At 42.6% G+C, this 17,335-nt stretch overlaps 1 protein-coding gene across 1 annotated transcript in view; it reads left to right on the forward strand.

Moving 5' to 3' along the window:
* Positions 1-16,776, forward strand: part of GPAT3 (glycerol-3-phosphate acyltransferase 3) — a 37,942-nt gene extending 21,166 nt beyond the window's left edge. Inside the window, exons 2-12 of the mRNA XM_019526453.1 lie at positions 1,605-1,677; positions 7,426-7,696; positions 8,025-8,099; positions 10,089-10,178; positions 10,744-10,837; positions 12,018-12,133; positions 12,517-12,572; positions 13,374-13,459; positions 13,957-14,085; positions 14,676-14,755; positions 15,573-16,776. Of these exons, the coding sequence (XP_019381998.1) occupies positions 1,605-1,677; positions 7,426-7,696; positions 8,025-8,099; positions 10,089-10,178; positions 10,744-10,837; positions 12,018-12,133; positions 12,517-12,572; positions 13,374-13,459; positions 13,957-14,085; positions 14,676-14,755; positions 15,573-15,699 (1,197 nt within the window). The 3' untranslated portion in view covers positions 15,700-16,776. The remainder of the gene's footprint in view (positions 1-1,604; positions 1,678-7,425; positions 7,697-8,024; positions 8,100-10,088; positions 10,179-10,743; positions 10,838-12,017; positions 12,134-12,516; positions 12,573-13,373; positions 13,460-13,956; positions 14,086-14,675; positions 14,756-15,572) is intronic.
* The last annotated feature ends 559 nt before the right edge of the window (positions 16,777-17,335 follow it).

Consider the following 17,335-nt stretch of genomic DNA (forward strand, 5'->3'; position numbering starts at 1 on the left):
GTCCCTCAGCTTGCCCACCAGAATTGGGTGGGACACTGTAAGGTATTGGTATTTAGCAATATGGAAGTACTAGTAATATTGCACGAGGCACTGTTGTGTCCTATTCTGGAACACCCTGTACAGTTCTAGTTATACCATGTCATGATTTTGAATAAATGCTTTTTGAAGGACTGTGGGGATGATTAGGGGAATGAAAAGCCAATTGAATGACAGGTAATTGGAGGGGTGTTGCTTAGCTGGCTGACAAAGTGAAGGATGAGAGGAGATGTGGCTTGTATTTTTGAGGATGTAAATCCTTGGAAGAGAGCAGAGCTATTGAAGCTGAAGGCTGTCTTTGGCATAAGACTAAGTTTATCCATGGCCAATTTACAGACACTTTAAACTGGCAATTGGGGGAACGTGTCTAAGCATCTGAGAAGTTCTGGCTGCCTGATATGCATAGTAGAGGGAATGGAGTGGAATAGTTGATTGAAAATATTCTGACAAAATAGTGAACCAGCTTCTTCAAATTTCACTGAGCCAGAGATGTTTCATTAATAGTGAAGCTGCTGAGCATGCATTTCACTATAGCTGCAGGGTCCAAAGAGCTTCTAGCTTGAGAGGAAAATGCAGATCTGGTCTTTGCTGAGTTTGAATCTAAAACCCCTCTTTTTGCCTGAGGGAAGAAAGGGGGAATCATGCCCTTGACTGAAGCACTGCTAGTTGCCCAGCTCTGCCAACTACTAGGCATGGAGTTTAATAAACCTGAGGCTTTGAAACAGTTCCCTTAAGTAATAGAGGACTGGTTTTGACTAAGGATGGCAGTTTTCAAACATTGCTTTCAGTCCTCAGCTTCTTGTGGATCATCCTGCAGCCTTAAACTCCCTAAATGTAAAAGGACTGGAAGGGTCAGTGCAGTGCACAGTCTGTTTATGATGGCTTAATGGACCACACTGTGGTATGCAAGTGACTCAGAAGGTCCTTCCATCCTACCTGTAAAATGGTGACTGGCTTGCAGTTTATTCCATATTCTGTATCCAGCTCAAGCGCTCCAAGTCTAGCAAGTACATGGTTTTAATTTTCTTTTGGGATGGGGCAGCTTGTCTTCTGAGCATCCAGTGTACATTTGGGTCATGTTTTCTAGCTTATCCCCCTAGCCACAAGGGATAGCCACAATAACACATTCCCAATACGCATTCCCAATAAACTTGAAGCTGAGCCTTGTGAAATATTCTGGTCTTGGCAGCTAGGTGAAATATAGATTTGGTAACTGGCAACATTGCAGGACCAGTATGCTTGGCTTGGTAAGGATCTTTCAAAATGCATATCTAGAAAATTCCTGTGAAGGTGAACTGGTGTTTTGTTCCCTGAAGGTTGGTAGTGAGTCTAGAACTACTGGTTTTCCATTGGGTTTCATTTGCAATTTTGTTTGTTTTTTAAACAACAATAAATATTTTCAGGTCCTGTATGGGTGGGCAGTTTCTTCTACCTAATGCAGGGATTCCTTGAAAACCATCTGCTTAATTTATAGTTCCTCTTCTCCGTGGAAAACCCTTTTTAAGTAAGGTGTGAATGTTACAATCATAAATCCTACTTTTAAAGCTTTTTTCCTTTGTCTCGAATAGTGGGCCACGAGACGGATTGAGAAAGGAGTTAAAAAACAGCAGGCACGGATGTTAAAGGACTCTGCATCGAATGGTAAGTTCTGAAAGGAGAAAGGATCAGGGATTTCCTGACAAAAAGGGGAGGCGGAGGATGAAAAAAAAAATCATTTTAAAATAGCATGCACAACTGCTTCTACTGCTTGGGAAGTACAGTGCGTTGGAGTGGGATGGAGAAGCTACCCTGCTGTTGCATATTGGTTTTTGTATCTTGTACCATAGGATGAACAGCCTCTTTAAGTGGTCCTCTTGGTCTAAGAAGCTTAGAAATACTTGGAATCTAAGATGCCCTTGTGTAATAGAGAATTGATGGAATCTTTCCACCCAGTATTGGTTACATTAGGTTAAGGGGGTGGTCTGAGTTCTAAGCAATCTGCCAGTGCATTGATTTGAAACTGGAGTTGAGGACTGATCTAAGAACAAGTCTCAGTGTATGTTTTGGGAATAGGAAGCACAGACAGACTAGCTCAGGTGTAACCTGTTGCATACAGGCTTTTTATTTTATTTTCTGGAGAGTCCAGAATTGCAGTGATGAGATGTTAAACAAAGTTCAAGTCTAAAAGGCCTACATTTCACAAGGCCTACAGAGCACGTTCGTTAGGCTGCTGGAGTACTAACTTTGCATCATTGCTTTTACTGTTTCCCTTGTGTTACTTCAGTCCTTGCCAGATGAACTTCTTGTCCTGGTTTTCTTTCACAGGAGAGCCAAAGAATTGCCCAATACTTCTTCCTTTACTCTAATTTCAAAATCCTCACACTGTGAGTTATCCAGTACATTGCATTTGTCATGGCACATTGAAGTAGGCAATGTTGGGCTGTTAAAATGCTGTGGACAGCTTCATGGAAGACCTCAACATAGAAGCTGCCTGAACTCAATGAAGAAATCTGAGGAAGGCAAACATGCTATCGAGTAGTTACAAACTCCTTCTTATCCATCCTCTCCATATATTGGCTGTCTACATGATCAAATTGGTAATGAAATGATCAATTTAATCCCACCCCAGTGTTGCCTTGTGTCAAGTATATCCAGCTATACTACATAAATCATCTCTCAGTATAGCTGAAAATAGGATCTTTTTTGCAGGCTTTGCTATCTCTGGTTGAATGAACGCATTGCTTTTTAGGTCTGACAAAATAGCTCTCGTGTGGATTTTTTCTAGTTGGGGCACAATGTGACACCCTCTCCAGACTTCCCTATAGCTACTGCTACTAAGCCTTTCCTTTTCAAAGGAGCACCAGAGTTCATGGTGGAATTCTGGACTTCTGGAAATGCAAGATGTCCTTTATATTAGCCATAAAGCTCTTTGGCAGCAGCATGCTTACCCATCATTCAGAAGTAGTGACTGATTAATAGAGATGCTATATAGCTATAAGCTCCTCAGTTTAAGACCATTCGAAATACTCATTGATTTAAAGATTTAAATTTTGATCATTAACTTTAGCCAAGTAAGAAGGGGAGCGTTTAATAAATGGTTCAAATCTACCAGTATATCTTATAGCTGGGTTTTTCCCTCCCTCCCTCCCTTTTTTTTTTAGAAGCCATTATTAACACTGTCGCCCTTACTGAATCTCTTGCAAATACTCTGATGCAACTAGATATTTTCCTTCTTCACAGAAGTGTGATGTGCTCACAGTTGTATACTGAGTCACTGGAAGAGCTCAGGCTGTAGAACATTCTAGTCTATTTTCACAGTAGCATACTTGACACACTTCCTGTGTTTGCAAACGTGGAGATGCATAGATTCATTTTAGATGAGAACTGGGCAAGGGGTTAAGAGGAGTAAAGCATGTTGCAAAATAAACTGAATTTTTATAGGTAAAGGGTGATCCTGTCCCAAATATGTACTTGACTGTTATGTGCAAAATGAGATGCTTTATTTGCAATGATAGTTCAAATTGATGGCACAAGAGGACTTGAATTGTGTTAGTGCAGCAAGAGCTCATGATTGTGCCTCATGTTGGTTCAAAACTCATAACAAAACACCCCACTCAAAACACCTTTTTACTTCCAAGAGGAAAAAGAATGCACCTTCCCCAAGCAATAGGAGCCTTTATAAAAATACAGTTGTGTGTGGTTCTTTTAAATGCCTCTCCACAAGAATCTTCTCTCCAAGAAGATCTGCTTTTTTTTTTGTTTCAAGGAACAAATATGGGTGGAGGAGATTTACTGTATGAAGGCTAAAATCTTAGGAGGGGAGTTTTTTAATGACTCTTAAAGGCCACATACTCACTCTGTAGATGGTATTCTTGGGTGCTCCTAGAGTCATCCAAATGCTTGGGAGAGAAGGCAAGCTGATGAGACATTTGACATCAAATCACTAGGAACAGATTAGCTGGTGCATATCTAGCATGTTCTCTCATTCCTTATTCTTCCACTGCTTTTAGCTATTTGTACCTCCATGGAGGAAGTCTGGAACAGAGGGTTAAGTGACTAACCCCAGATTACATGTCACATGTAACTGAACTTGAATTTCCTAGATTTTGGTTCACTAGTTTTAACAAATGACTGGGTCACTCCAGTCAGCTTGTAGAGCTATATTTGCAGCTTCTGTCAAAATAGAGACTTAATCTGTATTTCATCTCTTGGGGGTTTGCCCCATATCTTTGAAAGGGTCAGGGAACAATTGGTGCCATCGCTGACTTGGTGTGCTGCAATAAAAGCATTGCCCAATGGATATTGCTGTTTTTAATGCAATTCAGAACAACTCTTCAGGTTCATCTTGCATCTGTGTTGCATTACATGGGCAAAGTTCAGATGTTGCAGTTCAATTTTTATGGCCCTCTTGTGAAATAAAAACATCTGGGGATATGTCCTATACGGGACCTGTTGGTACAACTGCTTTCAGGACTCTTTCCTCTTTTTTAATATCCAAATAAAGTTGTGACTTGTCATATCTATATAGCATTAACCCTCTGTGGCAAGGGGGGTGCAACTGAACGGGTAGCAAATAGCGTGCAGGTATAAACCAAGACAAACTGTTCTAAGTCCCTTTTCAGGAGCTGTGGCTGAAACAAACACCTCTGGCAGCATGGAACAAAAATATGCAGGATGAGTGCCAGGTATAGGAAAGACTGCAATGGAGTATTTAGAGCTTAGGGAACAAGAATTTATGGGCCAAACTCCACTTGTAGGGCTGTGTAAAATTTCGCCAAGTGTTTTGTTTCAAAGCTGTTTCAATCTCGAAACAGCAAAATTGAAATGAAACAAAAAGCATAGAAACAGCTTCAAAATGAAATGAGGGCACTCAAAACTTTTTGAAAGTTTCAAAATGTTTTAAGTTTTGAAGCAGCCTGGTGATGGGAGGCAGAGGAGAGCCAGAGCTGCGCTCCGAGGGGCTTTGCAGCCCCATGTAGCTCAGCCCAGCAGGGAGCACAGCCCCAGCTCTCCCCGCCTTCTGCTGCTAGGGCTGGTGGAGACGATCAGAGCCCAATGCCGGCTCTGTCTTCTGCCTCCCACTGCCAGGCTGCACTCTGATTGGCTCCACCAGCCCCATGGAGCTCACCTCGGCAGCAGGAGGTGGAGCACAGCACCAGCTGTGGGAGGCGGGGAGAGAAGTGCACTGGCACTGGAGAGTCCTCCAACACTGGAGAAAATTGCTGCTGATGCCTGTCCCAGGAAGCAGTGGCAGCCTCCCCATATCCAGCGCACAGATCTGGGGGCCTCGCACCCCCGGGAGGAGTCCAGCACAGACTGGCAGGCCTCTTGAGGGTTGTGGACCCTTGGATCTGCACCCCGGATGAGAGGAAGCTCAGGCTGCGGCAGCAGCAATCTTGTCCGGTGCTGGGCGCAGCTTGTGCCCAGCGCCGGTCCCAGGTGAGAGAGGCAGCCTGAGCTTCCTCTCATCTGGGGTGCAGATCCAGGGGCTGTGGGGCTGTGCTGGATTCCTTCCTGGGGTGCAGGCCCTTGGATCTGCGCTGGATGACAGGAGGCTGCGGCTGCTGCCTGTGGCCAGCGACAGCATCTGTCTTCCCTGGCCCTGGGTGCAGGCTGAGCCCAGTGCCGGTCCCAGGCAGCAGAGGCAGCCTCCTGTCATCCGGCACAGATCTGAGGGCCTGCACCCCTGGGTATGAGCCCCCAGATCTGCGTCCTGGATGACAGGAGGCTGCTGCTGCTGGCAAATTTTGCTTTCGAGAATTTGAGGTGCAGTTTCCCAGAAACCACTGCACCTGTCTTCTTGAAGGTTGGCAGGTTTCATGCCCTCAGAAGGGGCATCCCTGCAATTTGCATCCGAATCAGGCAACAAATGACAATGTTTTAGGCATTTTCATGATTCTCCACTATAGCATATGGGTGAAACGTCAAAACAGTTGTGATTAAATGAGACAGTGCTTTGAAACTAAATGAAATACTGTTTCTTTGAAACAGCAAAATGCATGTCAAAATGAAATGATGCTGTTTCGCAGAGCCCTATTCTCTTGTACTTCTGGCAGGGTAAAGTCTCCTCAGTAGGGTTGCAATGCATTGTGAAAAAGGTCTAAAGGGTCCATTATTCATGTGAGAGTGAGACCTTGTCCTGTGCTTCAAGTGGAATGCTTCTAGCATCTTGTTTAAATGCCCTGTTTTCTATGAAAAAGTGGAACGTGTTTATCCTTACAGCAGTTTATCTGGAAGATAAGTATTCCCCTGAATTCACGTGTGTGTGTGGTATAACAGAGAGAGATCAGGTAGCTGGAGCATGGCTATGGCATGGAGGCATATACCACATTTAATACTTACATGGGTATAGAAATGCTTAGGAAAAGTCCAGACAGCCACAGGAGCAAAGCAAGTGACTTTATAGCTGCGTATATTTCTCCTTCCTATATTCAAGCAGAAAGGACAGAGTTGCTGAACTATCTGTGGTAGGCATAATTTATGCAGGGCCTGCCCAGACTGATCTGTCTTTTGCTCTTCTTCCTTTCTAGCAGCTTCAAGCATTTTAAATGCCCAGGAAGTTCTAATGTGGAGGTTGCAGCCTCATGTTTAATACGTACTGGTGGGAACCTTTTCCTGAATGAATTAGTTTAATTCTCTTTTGAGCCTGATTAAATTGTCAGCCTCCACAACATCTTGCTGCAAGGAATTTCACAAGCTAATTGCAAGCTTTCTTTTGTTAGTTTCAGACCTGTTCCAAATTTTCTTATCCACTTTTTTGTACAATGAGATGAAAAAATAAATAGGGATTCACTATTTCCCCATGTCATTCATTATTTTATTGCCCTGTCATACCCCCCTCAATTACCTTGTGACCATTTACTTGGTAGAAAGGGGTATGGCTGTCCAAATAACTCATAGTGATTGATTTTTGTGGTAAACTGGAAGATGCCTGCTGAATGGTTTACACTGGGCAGGGAAGGAGACATAGTCTGCTTTATAGCAGGGGATTGCAACTTATGGCCTGCAATCCATAGAGCCATTGGATTTGGCCCGCAAAACCAGAGGACTTCAGTGATATTTTGGCAGTTGTTAGGGATGAGGGGGGGAGGGGAGAAGGAGGAGGTCGCTCATCTGGCCAGGCTTTAAGGAGATAGAAACTACTGTGGTGGCAGTAGCCTAGTGCCAACTTGTCTCAGACCCAAGTTGGGTCATTCCAGTCTGCTGCTAGAAAATGTTGCCAACCACTGCTCTATAGCATGCACAAATGTTCTATGACTGGTTTCTATGGTTGTATAACACGCCTGTCTCTGTTATTTCGAGTTCACTGTTTGAATGGTTCAGTAATCTACAGAGCAACTTCCTCTGACTAGAGGATTTTTTTTGGTTATCTGGAGTAATTTCCTCATAGTTTCCCTTTTGTTCTTTAAGGGATCATACAGCGAGTTGACACCACCATGGAGAAGGAGATCGCAAGCCTGCACAGAGCAGACTTTGAACTCTCCGACATCTTCTATTTCTGCAGGAAAGGGTTTGAGGCCATTGTGGAAGATGAAGTCACCCAAAGGTTTTCTTCAGAGGAGCTGGTCTCCTGGAATCTCCTCACAAGGACCAATATCAACTTCCAGTACATCAGCCTGCGGCTGACCATAGTTTGGGTCATTGGGGTCCTGGTGCGGTACTGTCTCCTACTGCCTCTTCGGTGAGCCCAATGCTGGGAGACTCATTCATATGAAACAAATCAGTCTAAAGCTTCTGAACCAAGTCATGCAGGGTATGATGACAGACATGCAAGCTGAACTACTTAATTTTTTTGCGCAGTGACTGCCCTAGGGATGTCTGGTACTGGTTTTTTTGTAAACCTTCTTAAATCCAAAACTGTTGCAGTAGCTCAAACTATTCATCTTACATTCCAGCATTTTAATGCTGTACCGTTCTCTTTGAATGGTTCATGCCATCAATCATTTTAAGATGATCTCCAACAGGGGTCCTTGGGTTGCAAATACTTACTCTCCTCTTCTTTTGTTTAGTCTTACATTGGCCACCATTGGGATTCACTCAATGATTGTGGGAACAACGTTGGTAGGCTGTCTGCCAAATGGAAGGTAGGTGTGTGCCTTTCCTCTAACTGCTGTTTTGGGGTGTGTTATGAGGCTTGTCCCTGCAACAGCAAGCATTGCTTTCGGTAAGAAGGATGAAAAGCTAATGGTGGGGCTCTTGCAGGCCACGGAACATAACCCAGTAACTGTGGTTGAACCTGAGCATTTTGCTAGTATGTTCTTCCAAACTGGAACATGCTTGATTCAGAGCTAGCCTTGGGATTTGGGGAAATGGAAAGGTGACTTCCCCCTTTCCTGGAACTTGGTTGTGTTGAATGTGAGACATAGAAGCAATCAAGTGTAAAGACTGGGAGGTCTGGGAAGAGTTGAGACCAGAACATGGGTGGGTCAAGACTATATAGCTGAGGACCTCTGGCTCAAAGCTGAGTCAGCAAGATGGGATGCCTTAAAGGATGGAGGGGAACCAGCCCTATATGGTCACCATTTTGAAATCCATAGGAAGGAGCTGGAAGTTGTAATAAGGGAAGGGCAGTTCTGCTCCACTTCCACTGTGCTTGGAGGGGGAAAACTGGGTTGGCAGTGCTCTGTGGAGGTACTTGGATGAGCTGCTCTGATGGACCTGGTAGAAATGCAAAAGGGAAACTAGTTATCCTAGTTCCTTGATGATAGAATGTGGTTCTGGAGAAGAGTGCTGGTACAGGACTATGACTGCTGGGAATAGATTGTAAGCGGCAGCCTGAAGATATGCAAAGTGTGGGGAAGAGAGGACAAGCATGGGGCATAGACAAATGAAGAGAATAAGCCCCCTCCATCCCCCTTTAAAAAAAAAAAAAAAAAAGCAGGCCTCAAGATGGTAAGAGGAGAGACTGACAGAGGATGGCTGATAGAAGAGCAAGGGTGTGAAGACAAATATGGGAAGCAATATGGGAAAGTGAGGTAGGAGAAGGGAACAGAGAAGATGGTGTGAGAAAATAATTGGTACCTGGCAGAAAGGGGGGACTTCAAATGTAAACTTATTCTGAAGATTAAATAAGGAAAAAACTTTTAGACTTTTTCCCTTTCCTTCTGCAGGGCCTTTATGTCTCTTGGGATTGGGGGAGGAGGCGGCTGTTTGTGTAGCATAAGCAGAGCTAGTCACAAGGCCCAAATCATCACAACTGTACTAACACCTTAAATGGTGGGTTTAGCCTTTGTTGCACAGGCCAGCTTGGATCATCTAGTGCATTGGCACCCAAAGTTCTGGCCCTGCCGGTCCAGAGTTGGCCCTGTCCTGGTTGCACACTAGTAAGATTTGGCATTCAGGGCCATGTTATCTGGCTTGTGGGGCTCCCCATGGGTCTGGAAATAATGGCAGCCAGGAGGAAAAATGTAATGATGCTGCTTCAGCCCTTCTGCCAAACTTTTGGATTTTTGGGGGGCCCCATAGGCCATATGACACTTCTCCACAGTCTGAGGTTTGAGCAGTGCAGATCTAGTGTGTTTGTCCTTCTTGGTGATGATGTGGAAGGAAGAGCAGTGATGACAGAGAAAACAGCGCGTCTATCTATAAAGTGAGCATGCTGCTTAGGGAAATGACTAGAGAGAACATGGAACTCCATGCCATTTGTGGCATGGTATTGCATTTTACATTCCTTTCCCCCTTGTTCCCATCCATTGCCCAAAAGAGCCTGGAATGTTTCAGCTATGTCTGTTGACTTTCCAAGAGCATGTGGAGTGCCATCCAGTCTCAATCACACTGCCCTTGTGCTATGGGCTTTATATAGATAAAATATAAGACTCCCTACTTTAGCTTCTCCTCGAAATAGACAAGACCAAAGATGAAAGGGAACAGAGATGGTTTGCCCAAGGTATCGCAGCAGGCTGGTATTACAGGTGGAAGTGTGGGGTCGGGGGGAGAACCCATGTCTGTATTGTCTAGTCACCAGGGACACTACTATGGCAATAGATTCTGGATGTGGGTTGACAAAAATTGTTTCTGTTGTTGGTACCTTCCAAGACTTTAGAACTTTAAATATATATGTATGTCTCTTTCAGCATTAAAGACTGGTTGAGTGAACTAGTCCACCTAACATGTTCCCGGATCCTTGTCAGAGCTCTTTCTGGTACTATTCATTACCATAACAAGTAAGTTGAGCCAGTGTTACAGTATTGTAAGTGAACAGATACCTAGTTACTCCTATAGGCATGGAATTAGCAAAAGTAAAACAGTTCCGTAGAGAAGACAAAAGGAGGACATTTTTTAATGGAAGACATATAATAACTGAGTGGTAGAGGGATTTTCTCAGTATTAACTTACTAGCTGATAGTATGACAGCAAAATCTTGCCATGGGCTGTTCTTCAAGCATGATTCAAATCTTTGCATGTTTCTTTATGTAGTTTCCTTAACCATAGAGTAAGTATGTAGTCTCTCTTTGTCATAGAAGCTTGGAAAACAACCCAGACCATATCCAGGAATGCAGATACCTTGGTGTAAACTGCTGTTGTTGTTACTGCATGGAAAAATGAACCTCAGCAGAATAGCTAAAAGTTTGAAACACTGACTAGAATTGATAAAATGCTTGTTAAACCTTTGACTGCAGTTGGCATCAGACTAGCCCGTGCTTGTTAGTAACCTGGAAATCTAGTGTTTAAATAGTTACAATAATGTGCTTCAGACCACTAAGTAAATGATGCTTCTTATGATTACAGGGAAAACAAACCCCAGAAGGGTGGTATCTGTGTTGCCAATCACACATCTCCAATAGATGTTATCATCCTGACCAATGATGGATGCTATGCAATGGTATGATTATATAATTGGTACTTGTGTACACAAGAGAGATCAGGATAGACAACCCAGCTTTCTACTTCTTGACCTAAACTGGAGTGTTTCCCAGAATCAAGGCATGTAGTTAGGCAGCAGTGGTAAGAGTATGTAGCTCATCCCAACCTCAGTTATTAGAGCTGCTTCTGAAAATAGGTTTGTTCCTACCCTGTGAAAGGATACCCAGAATAGCAGCAATAATTGATACTCCTTTGTAGTGGCCTGTTCCTCATACAGTTTAAGATAGAATACTTCAGTGTGACTACAGTCAGTTCTGGAGAAGAGGTACAGCATAAAAATCAACTTAGTAGCTAGGGCACCTGGTTTATAAAAATGCCTATTAGAAAAGATCATGCATTTTAAGTCTGTGGGGAATCATTTTTACATTACATATAGCAATAGTCCCAGTGTCTTAATTACAAATAATTATTAAACTACTACATTTCTAAAATCTATGCAAATAGCTGGTAGAGCTATGAACCATGCTGGAGTTAGTTATGTGGCCTTGATATCACATGTAGATGTGCCTAGTAAGAAGGACATATGCATAAACATAGAAGGGTATTAATCTTAGTTACATACCTGCCCTAATGTGCATGAAACAGCATAGTCCAAAATGATGTACAGGCAGTCCTCAGACTTACAACACAACTGGTTCCTGAAAGCCATGTCTTAAGTTGAAATGTTGTAACTTGGAACTGATTTTTCCTATAGGAAACAATGTTTATAAATGGGGGATTGGTTCCTGAACCAAGGCCTGATACCCTATTTTCACCAAAAATAATCCAGGATTTTGTACTCAATTATAGATGAGTAATATAGCTACTTTAATGTATTTATATTGTAAATCATATTGATTTGGAAGGACTTACTTGGGGTTACTTTGCTGGACTTTGAAGGGCTCTTGGCTGGAGCCTTCTCAATGTTGTCCACATCCCTCCTGAAGTGGGGTGCACAGAACTGGACACAGTATGCTGTAGAATGTTTGAACACATCCAGTACCATATGTTAAGGAAGCTAAGAGAACACTTTCTTAAACCTTTTAGGTGCATTGTAAAATTCTGACCTGGCTGGGGCTCTCAAATATCCATGAAATGGATGAACCTTCATTTGCGATGGTGTGTGTGTATGTAGTAACCTGTCTTGTCTGGGTCTTCAGGTTGGACAAACTCATGGTGGGCTAATGGGAGTTATTCAGAGAGCGACTGTAAAGGCCTGTCCCCATGTCTGGTTTGAACGCTCAGAAGTGAAAGACCGCCATCTAGTGATGAAAAGGTAAAAAAATGCCCATTCCTTCAGCTGGCTAGGGAACCCATTACAGTATACTATGGTTAATTCTTAACTTTTAGTCACTGGTTGTGAAATACCTACCACAAGAGACGCTTCTTGTTCTATTTTAATTTTTTTTACAAAATTGTGTGTAAATAATTTAGCTGCTTGTTACTAGAGCTGGGCAAAAAACATTTTTTGGAAGAAAATTAGTTTGGAGGAAAAAATCTTGCAATTTCTTGTCAACAAACTGTAGCCCTTGGTGCTATGCGTTGGCTTATTATTTTCTGTGGGCTGGAAGGCAATGGTTTGCATACATGTTTTTGCAGGGAGGGTGGAACATTTTAATAAGGGATTGTTTAAATTGTACTTTCTTTCTCTCTCTACAGACTGAAAGAACATGTAGCAGATAAAAACAAATTGCCCATCCTGATCTTCCCAGAAGGTAAGAAACTGTACTTCTCTTTCCTTCCACTGAGCTTTCCAAGGCTCATGTCCCTCTTCTCCTGTGATGCCTGTTGCACATTGCTAATACAAAGCAATGGGCTTTGCTAGGAGTTGCATTTATAAGAGGAGCGGCTAGAGGTTCTGTGCTGCTGAAGGAGATGTCACCTTTTTTTTGCTGCCAGTATGCCTGTCTAGTGGCAAAAAAAAACTTTTGGGTGGCAAGGCAGGGGTGGGAGAAGGTGGCATCTCCCTTAGCAGCAGTATTCAGGCTCCTCCTCCTGCACTGTGCCCTACCACTGCTTCTCTGCCCTTCCTGCTTCAGGTAAGGTGCAGGGGGGAGTGGAGAACATGGGTTAAGCACCCCCTGTAGCTGTATTTTGGCACCTGCCCCCTCCCATTCCTCAACCTTAAGCAGTGTCTGGGGCTTGTGCCTCACTCACCCACCTGTAGATGCATTAAGTTAGGTTACTGGGTTTGTGCATAGCTGGGTTGAGCACTATGGCTTGGGGTGGGGTGAGGGGAGGAGCTGCACTGAACCTGTCACCTTCTCTCTCCACCCCTACAATCCTTTACAAGTCTAATGTTTTAGCAGGGCAGAGCAAGGCTCTTAGGCCAACAGTCCTGAACCCCAGTGCCAGACCGTGACAGAACTGGGTGGGGGACAAGGGGGGAACCTTGTTCTCTGTAGAAGAGTTTTCATTGCTTGGTGACCAGGTGTGACCTTGTTGGCTGACTTGCTTGGGCTACATTGTGTTGCCTTCAACTTCTTGACAGTTAATGTTTGTTCTTTTTTGGCTAGGCACCTGTATAAATAACACATCAGTAATGATGTTTAAGAAAGGGAGCTTTGAAATAGGAGGAACAATCTATCCAGTTGCAATCAAGGTATGGTTCAAAAGCATTGTTCTTCCAGACACTGCTTCTTAATGGTAGAAAGACTTACTCTTATGGCTGTTCAGTGTGGGGTATGGAGTTGGTTCTGTAGTCTATAGAGATGCATAAAAACCTTACAAGTGGCCATTTGGTGTACTTGACCATCAGAAATGAATGTCTGAATAAACACCAGAAGTGAAAATAATCTGGTGTTTAGAGCAGGGCCTATTGGGGTTTGCGTCTTGCATTGGAGGCTGGTGAGATTTGCATATTGAATGTTATCAGGCTAGTTCCTGTAGCAAGTATTGGTTGTTCACATTTAAAAAAAACAACAAAAAATTAAGAAAACCGCTACTGCTTTGGCTCCAGCCAGTTTGAAATGGCAAGCATGCCATTGCTTCAGTTGCAAGGCTGTGGCTCCATATACCTGGGATATAGCTATATTTGATTTGTCTGCTCAGTTATGTAAGAGAAACTGGCTTAAACTCTCGCCTTTTGCCCCTCTACAGTATGACCCCCAGTTTGGCGACGCGTTCTGGAACAGCAGTAAATACAATGCAGTGAGCTACCTCTTGCGACTAATGACCAGTTGGGCTATTGTGTGTAATGTGTGGTACCTGCCGCCGATGGTCAGAGAGGTATTTTAACGTGCAATTGCTTGACAGTCTGGATACTTCCTTTGATATGAGTTAGTGAAACAGACTTCATGTACAAATTGGTTTTAAATGGCATTTCTAGTAATGCTGCCTTAGTAGAATTGTTTAAATATATAGAACTTAAACTTGAAGCATTGTGAGGTAGATTAGTCACTGGGAAGGGAAACTGAGACTGTAGCCAACAATGTTTTGAATAATTGCACTGGTATATTAATAATTGACACTAAGCAGTATCATAACTATAGTTTCCCTCCATCCTATGTGGGAGGGGAACTTTCCTTCCAATGTGTCACTTCGGAATGAAAACTAAACATGAACTGAACTTGTTTAAGATGTGAAAAATGGAAGATTATGTTCTTGGCATGATGAAGAGTTCATGGTCACAAATGCACTGCAATCTTTAGAAAGAAAGGATAAAACTGTTCATTCAGATCTACTCCTTTCCAATTCTTGCCAAAAAGAAACAGTTCTCTGAAAGAGCTGTTTAGTAACAGAATCTATCATGTGACTTGTAATGCACCATCTTCTAAAGCAATCCATAGTTAAGTGACTCTTGTGTGTATCCTTTGCAGGAAGGAGAAGGTGCCGTCCAGTTTGCCAACAGAGTGAAATCGGCCATTGCCCTCCAAGGAGGATTGACTGAACTTGCCTGGTAAGAGGCTTAAGTTCTTCTTGGGCTTCGTGTGCTACAGTCTTTGCTCCTAAAGAACAAAGTTGTAAAGCTAGGGGATGCACATTACAATGGCAGATATCAAAATTGCAGAAAAAAATGTAATTTATTTGACAATGTGTGGGTATCATCTAAAAGTTTTAACTGTTTTCCATTGGAAAGTAGTCTCATGTTTCATGAAATGAAATCCCTTGTCCAAGCTGATGCAACAGAGTTGAGAATGAAATCTTAAGTCCCAATCTACAGCCTCTTGCAGAATGAACTGCCTCTAGGAACTTCTAAAGTAAGAAAAGCATCTGTAGATTATGCTAAATAGGATTTTTTTAGAACAAAGCCTTGGTGAGAAGGCCTTATCTTGTGCCTTGTGGAATGTGACAATAAAGGAACAAGGGTCTAATTATATATCCTCTCACAAGCATCTCTTTCCATATGATATTTCATATCTACAGGAATATCACCCCAGATACGTAAGGTTCTTATGAATACTGCAAATGCTAGCAGTCTAAGTATGTCTTTTGTTTCACTAGTGCTAAGGCCAGATTTTTTGGGTTGCATGTTTGGTGCTGATTTGTATAACTATTCTCCCTCAGGGAGGAGTGGGACGGGGAAGCTATTTACAGTTATCCCAGATAAGGGAGTCATGAACAGCCTTTTGCAGGATGAAACTGTGTCATCCAGAAGAAGATATTGGCACGAACAAGACTTTTAAATGGGAAACCAAAATATTCTTAGATGTTTTTTTGCCTTCTAATGCCAGAGTTAACTCTGAGTGCATCTTTTCTTTGTGTGTATGCTCTAGGGATGGAGGTTTGAAAAGGGCCAAAGTCAAAGAGACTTTCAAGGAGGAGCAGCAGAAAAACTACAGCAAGATGATAGTAGGAAATGGATCATCTGGGAATCTGTCTTCAGGAACTGAACCTGACTGAATGCCAGTTCTTTCAATAAAGTTTCCCAAGACTAGCCCTGCAAGAATGATGGGGATTGTTATACTTCCCCTCCCCCTCCCCCCCGCTTGAACTTTTTTTGTTGTTGTAATGTGTGTGTATGGTTATCCTTTCATGGATGACATGGAATTTGCACATGGGCCAGTGTCCTGACTTTTTCCCCCCTCTTTGCAAGCATGACACTATATCACTGAATTGCAGCTGCTGGTATTGTGGAGATGATAGGGAGTCAAGGAGGGGAGGGGAAGGAAACCTACAGTTCAGAAATAGCAAATGAAAAATTGAATATCTAATGAGGAAAGGGAAGCACATTGTAAATCATCGTAATAGGACACTTGATTTACTCATGGTGTGAGTGACTCTTTTTTTCACTCCAATTATTTGGAAGCTTTAAACCTGACAGACTTGTTTCCTGAATAGCTTAAGTCTCCCTGTCCTCTCCCCCTTTTATTACACTTGCAGGTAGTTTTGTTGCAGGATCCTTGAAAAAAAGAATGGGTCTCTAGATAGTGAATACTGTGGCTTGGGTGCTATGTCCATTATTTTGCACCTTTTGTGTATATGGGGTAGAATTGCTTGTGAGTGTTGGGTCCCAACCAGTGGGGAAAGTCCCAGCCAGCCAGATCATGCCTTTTAAACTGAATGAAGAACTTGGACAATTCCATATTTATAAGCCATCCTCTGAAAGCTGATCTAGAGAAGGTAGTGGCAGAAATGTTGGAGTTTCCGCTACACTGGTACTAGTTAAACAACAGTTTCTTTGAACTGGGAACTGCAAAAGAAAGAGATGGATGGCAGTGCAATTACTGAAGATTGATACTATTGTGTATTGTAGCAGATGTGTTTTTAAGACTGGCATTCTGCAAAACTTAACTGCTAACAGGTTAAAATCTAAGGAGAGCATCTACAAAAATGTATTTCATGCTGACCTGGGCTAGCAAAATCTATTTAAACTCTAAACAGAATTCATGTTGCCTACCATGCAAGAAACAACATGTTGGAAACCAATTGTACCGCTGTTTTGTTGTAAACAGAAATAAATTCTATATTTCTAATGAGTTTTGTGTGTTACCTTTGCTACTTCATGAAAGACTTGCATTCTGCTTTTACAGCTACTTTCTGAAATGAGTAAAAGTAAAAAGAATACCAGATGGGTCATGGAAGTTAATTTACTTTAAGGACACCTGCGTAGAGCATAAAACGATAGTGTTGGAGTGATGTTGTATCCATGATGATCTAGAAAATATGCAAGAATATTTGGGGAAATGTCTTTTTATTGGTCCAACTGCATAGTTGGAAGAGCTTTTTTAGATAAACTTTTGGGCACAAGGTACCCTTCCTTGAGGTCCTTTTATACTTTAGGAAGGAGCACAAGTGACATGCCATAATTTTGGAATCTAACATCTGCTAACGTGTGGGGTTTTTTGGTGGGGGGCAGGGGGAATCAAGGTCTAAACAGGTCTGCATCTGAGGTCTGCAAACAAAAGCCTTTTGGGTAAACTGCTTCTTTCAAGACCACCAGTCCTATTTTAAAAAAATATATAAGATAGGCTTCCATGTGATAACAAAGGGCCAAGGGCCCTTGGATGAATATTTGCTTGATATTTTAGAAATCGAA

This window comes from Gavialis gangeticus, unplaced genomic scaffold (genome assembly GCF_001723915.1).
Source record: "Gavialis gangeticus isolate Ggan-Ray unplaced genomic scaffold, GavGan_comp1, whole genome shotgun sequence".
Lineage (NCBI taxonomy): Eukaryota > Metazoa > Chordata > Crocodylia > Gavialidae > Gavialis > Gavialis gangeticus.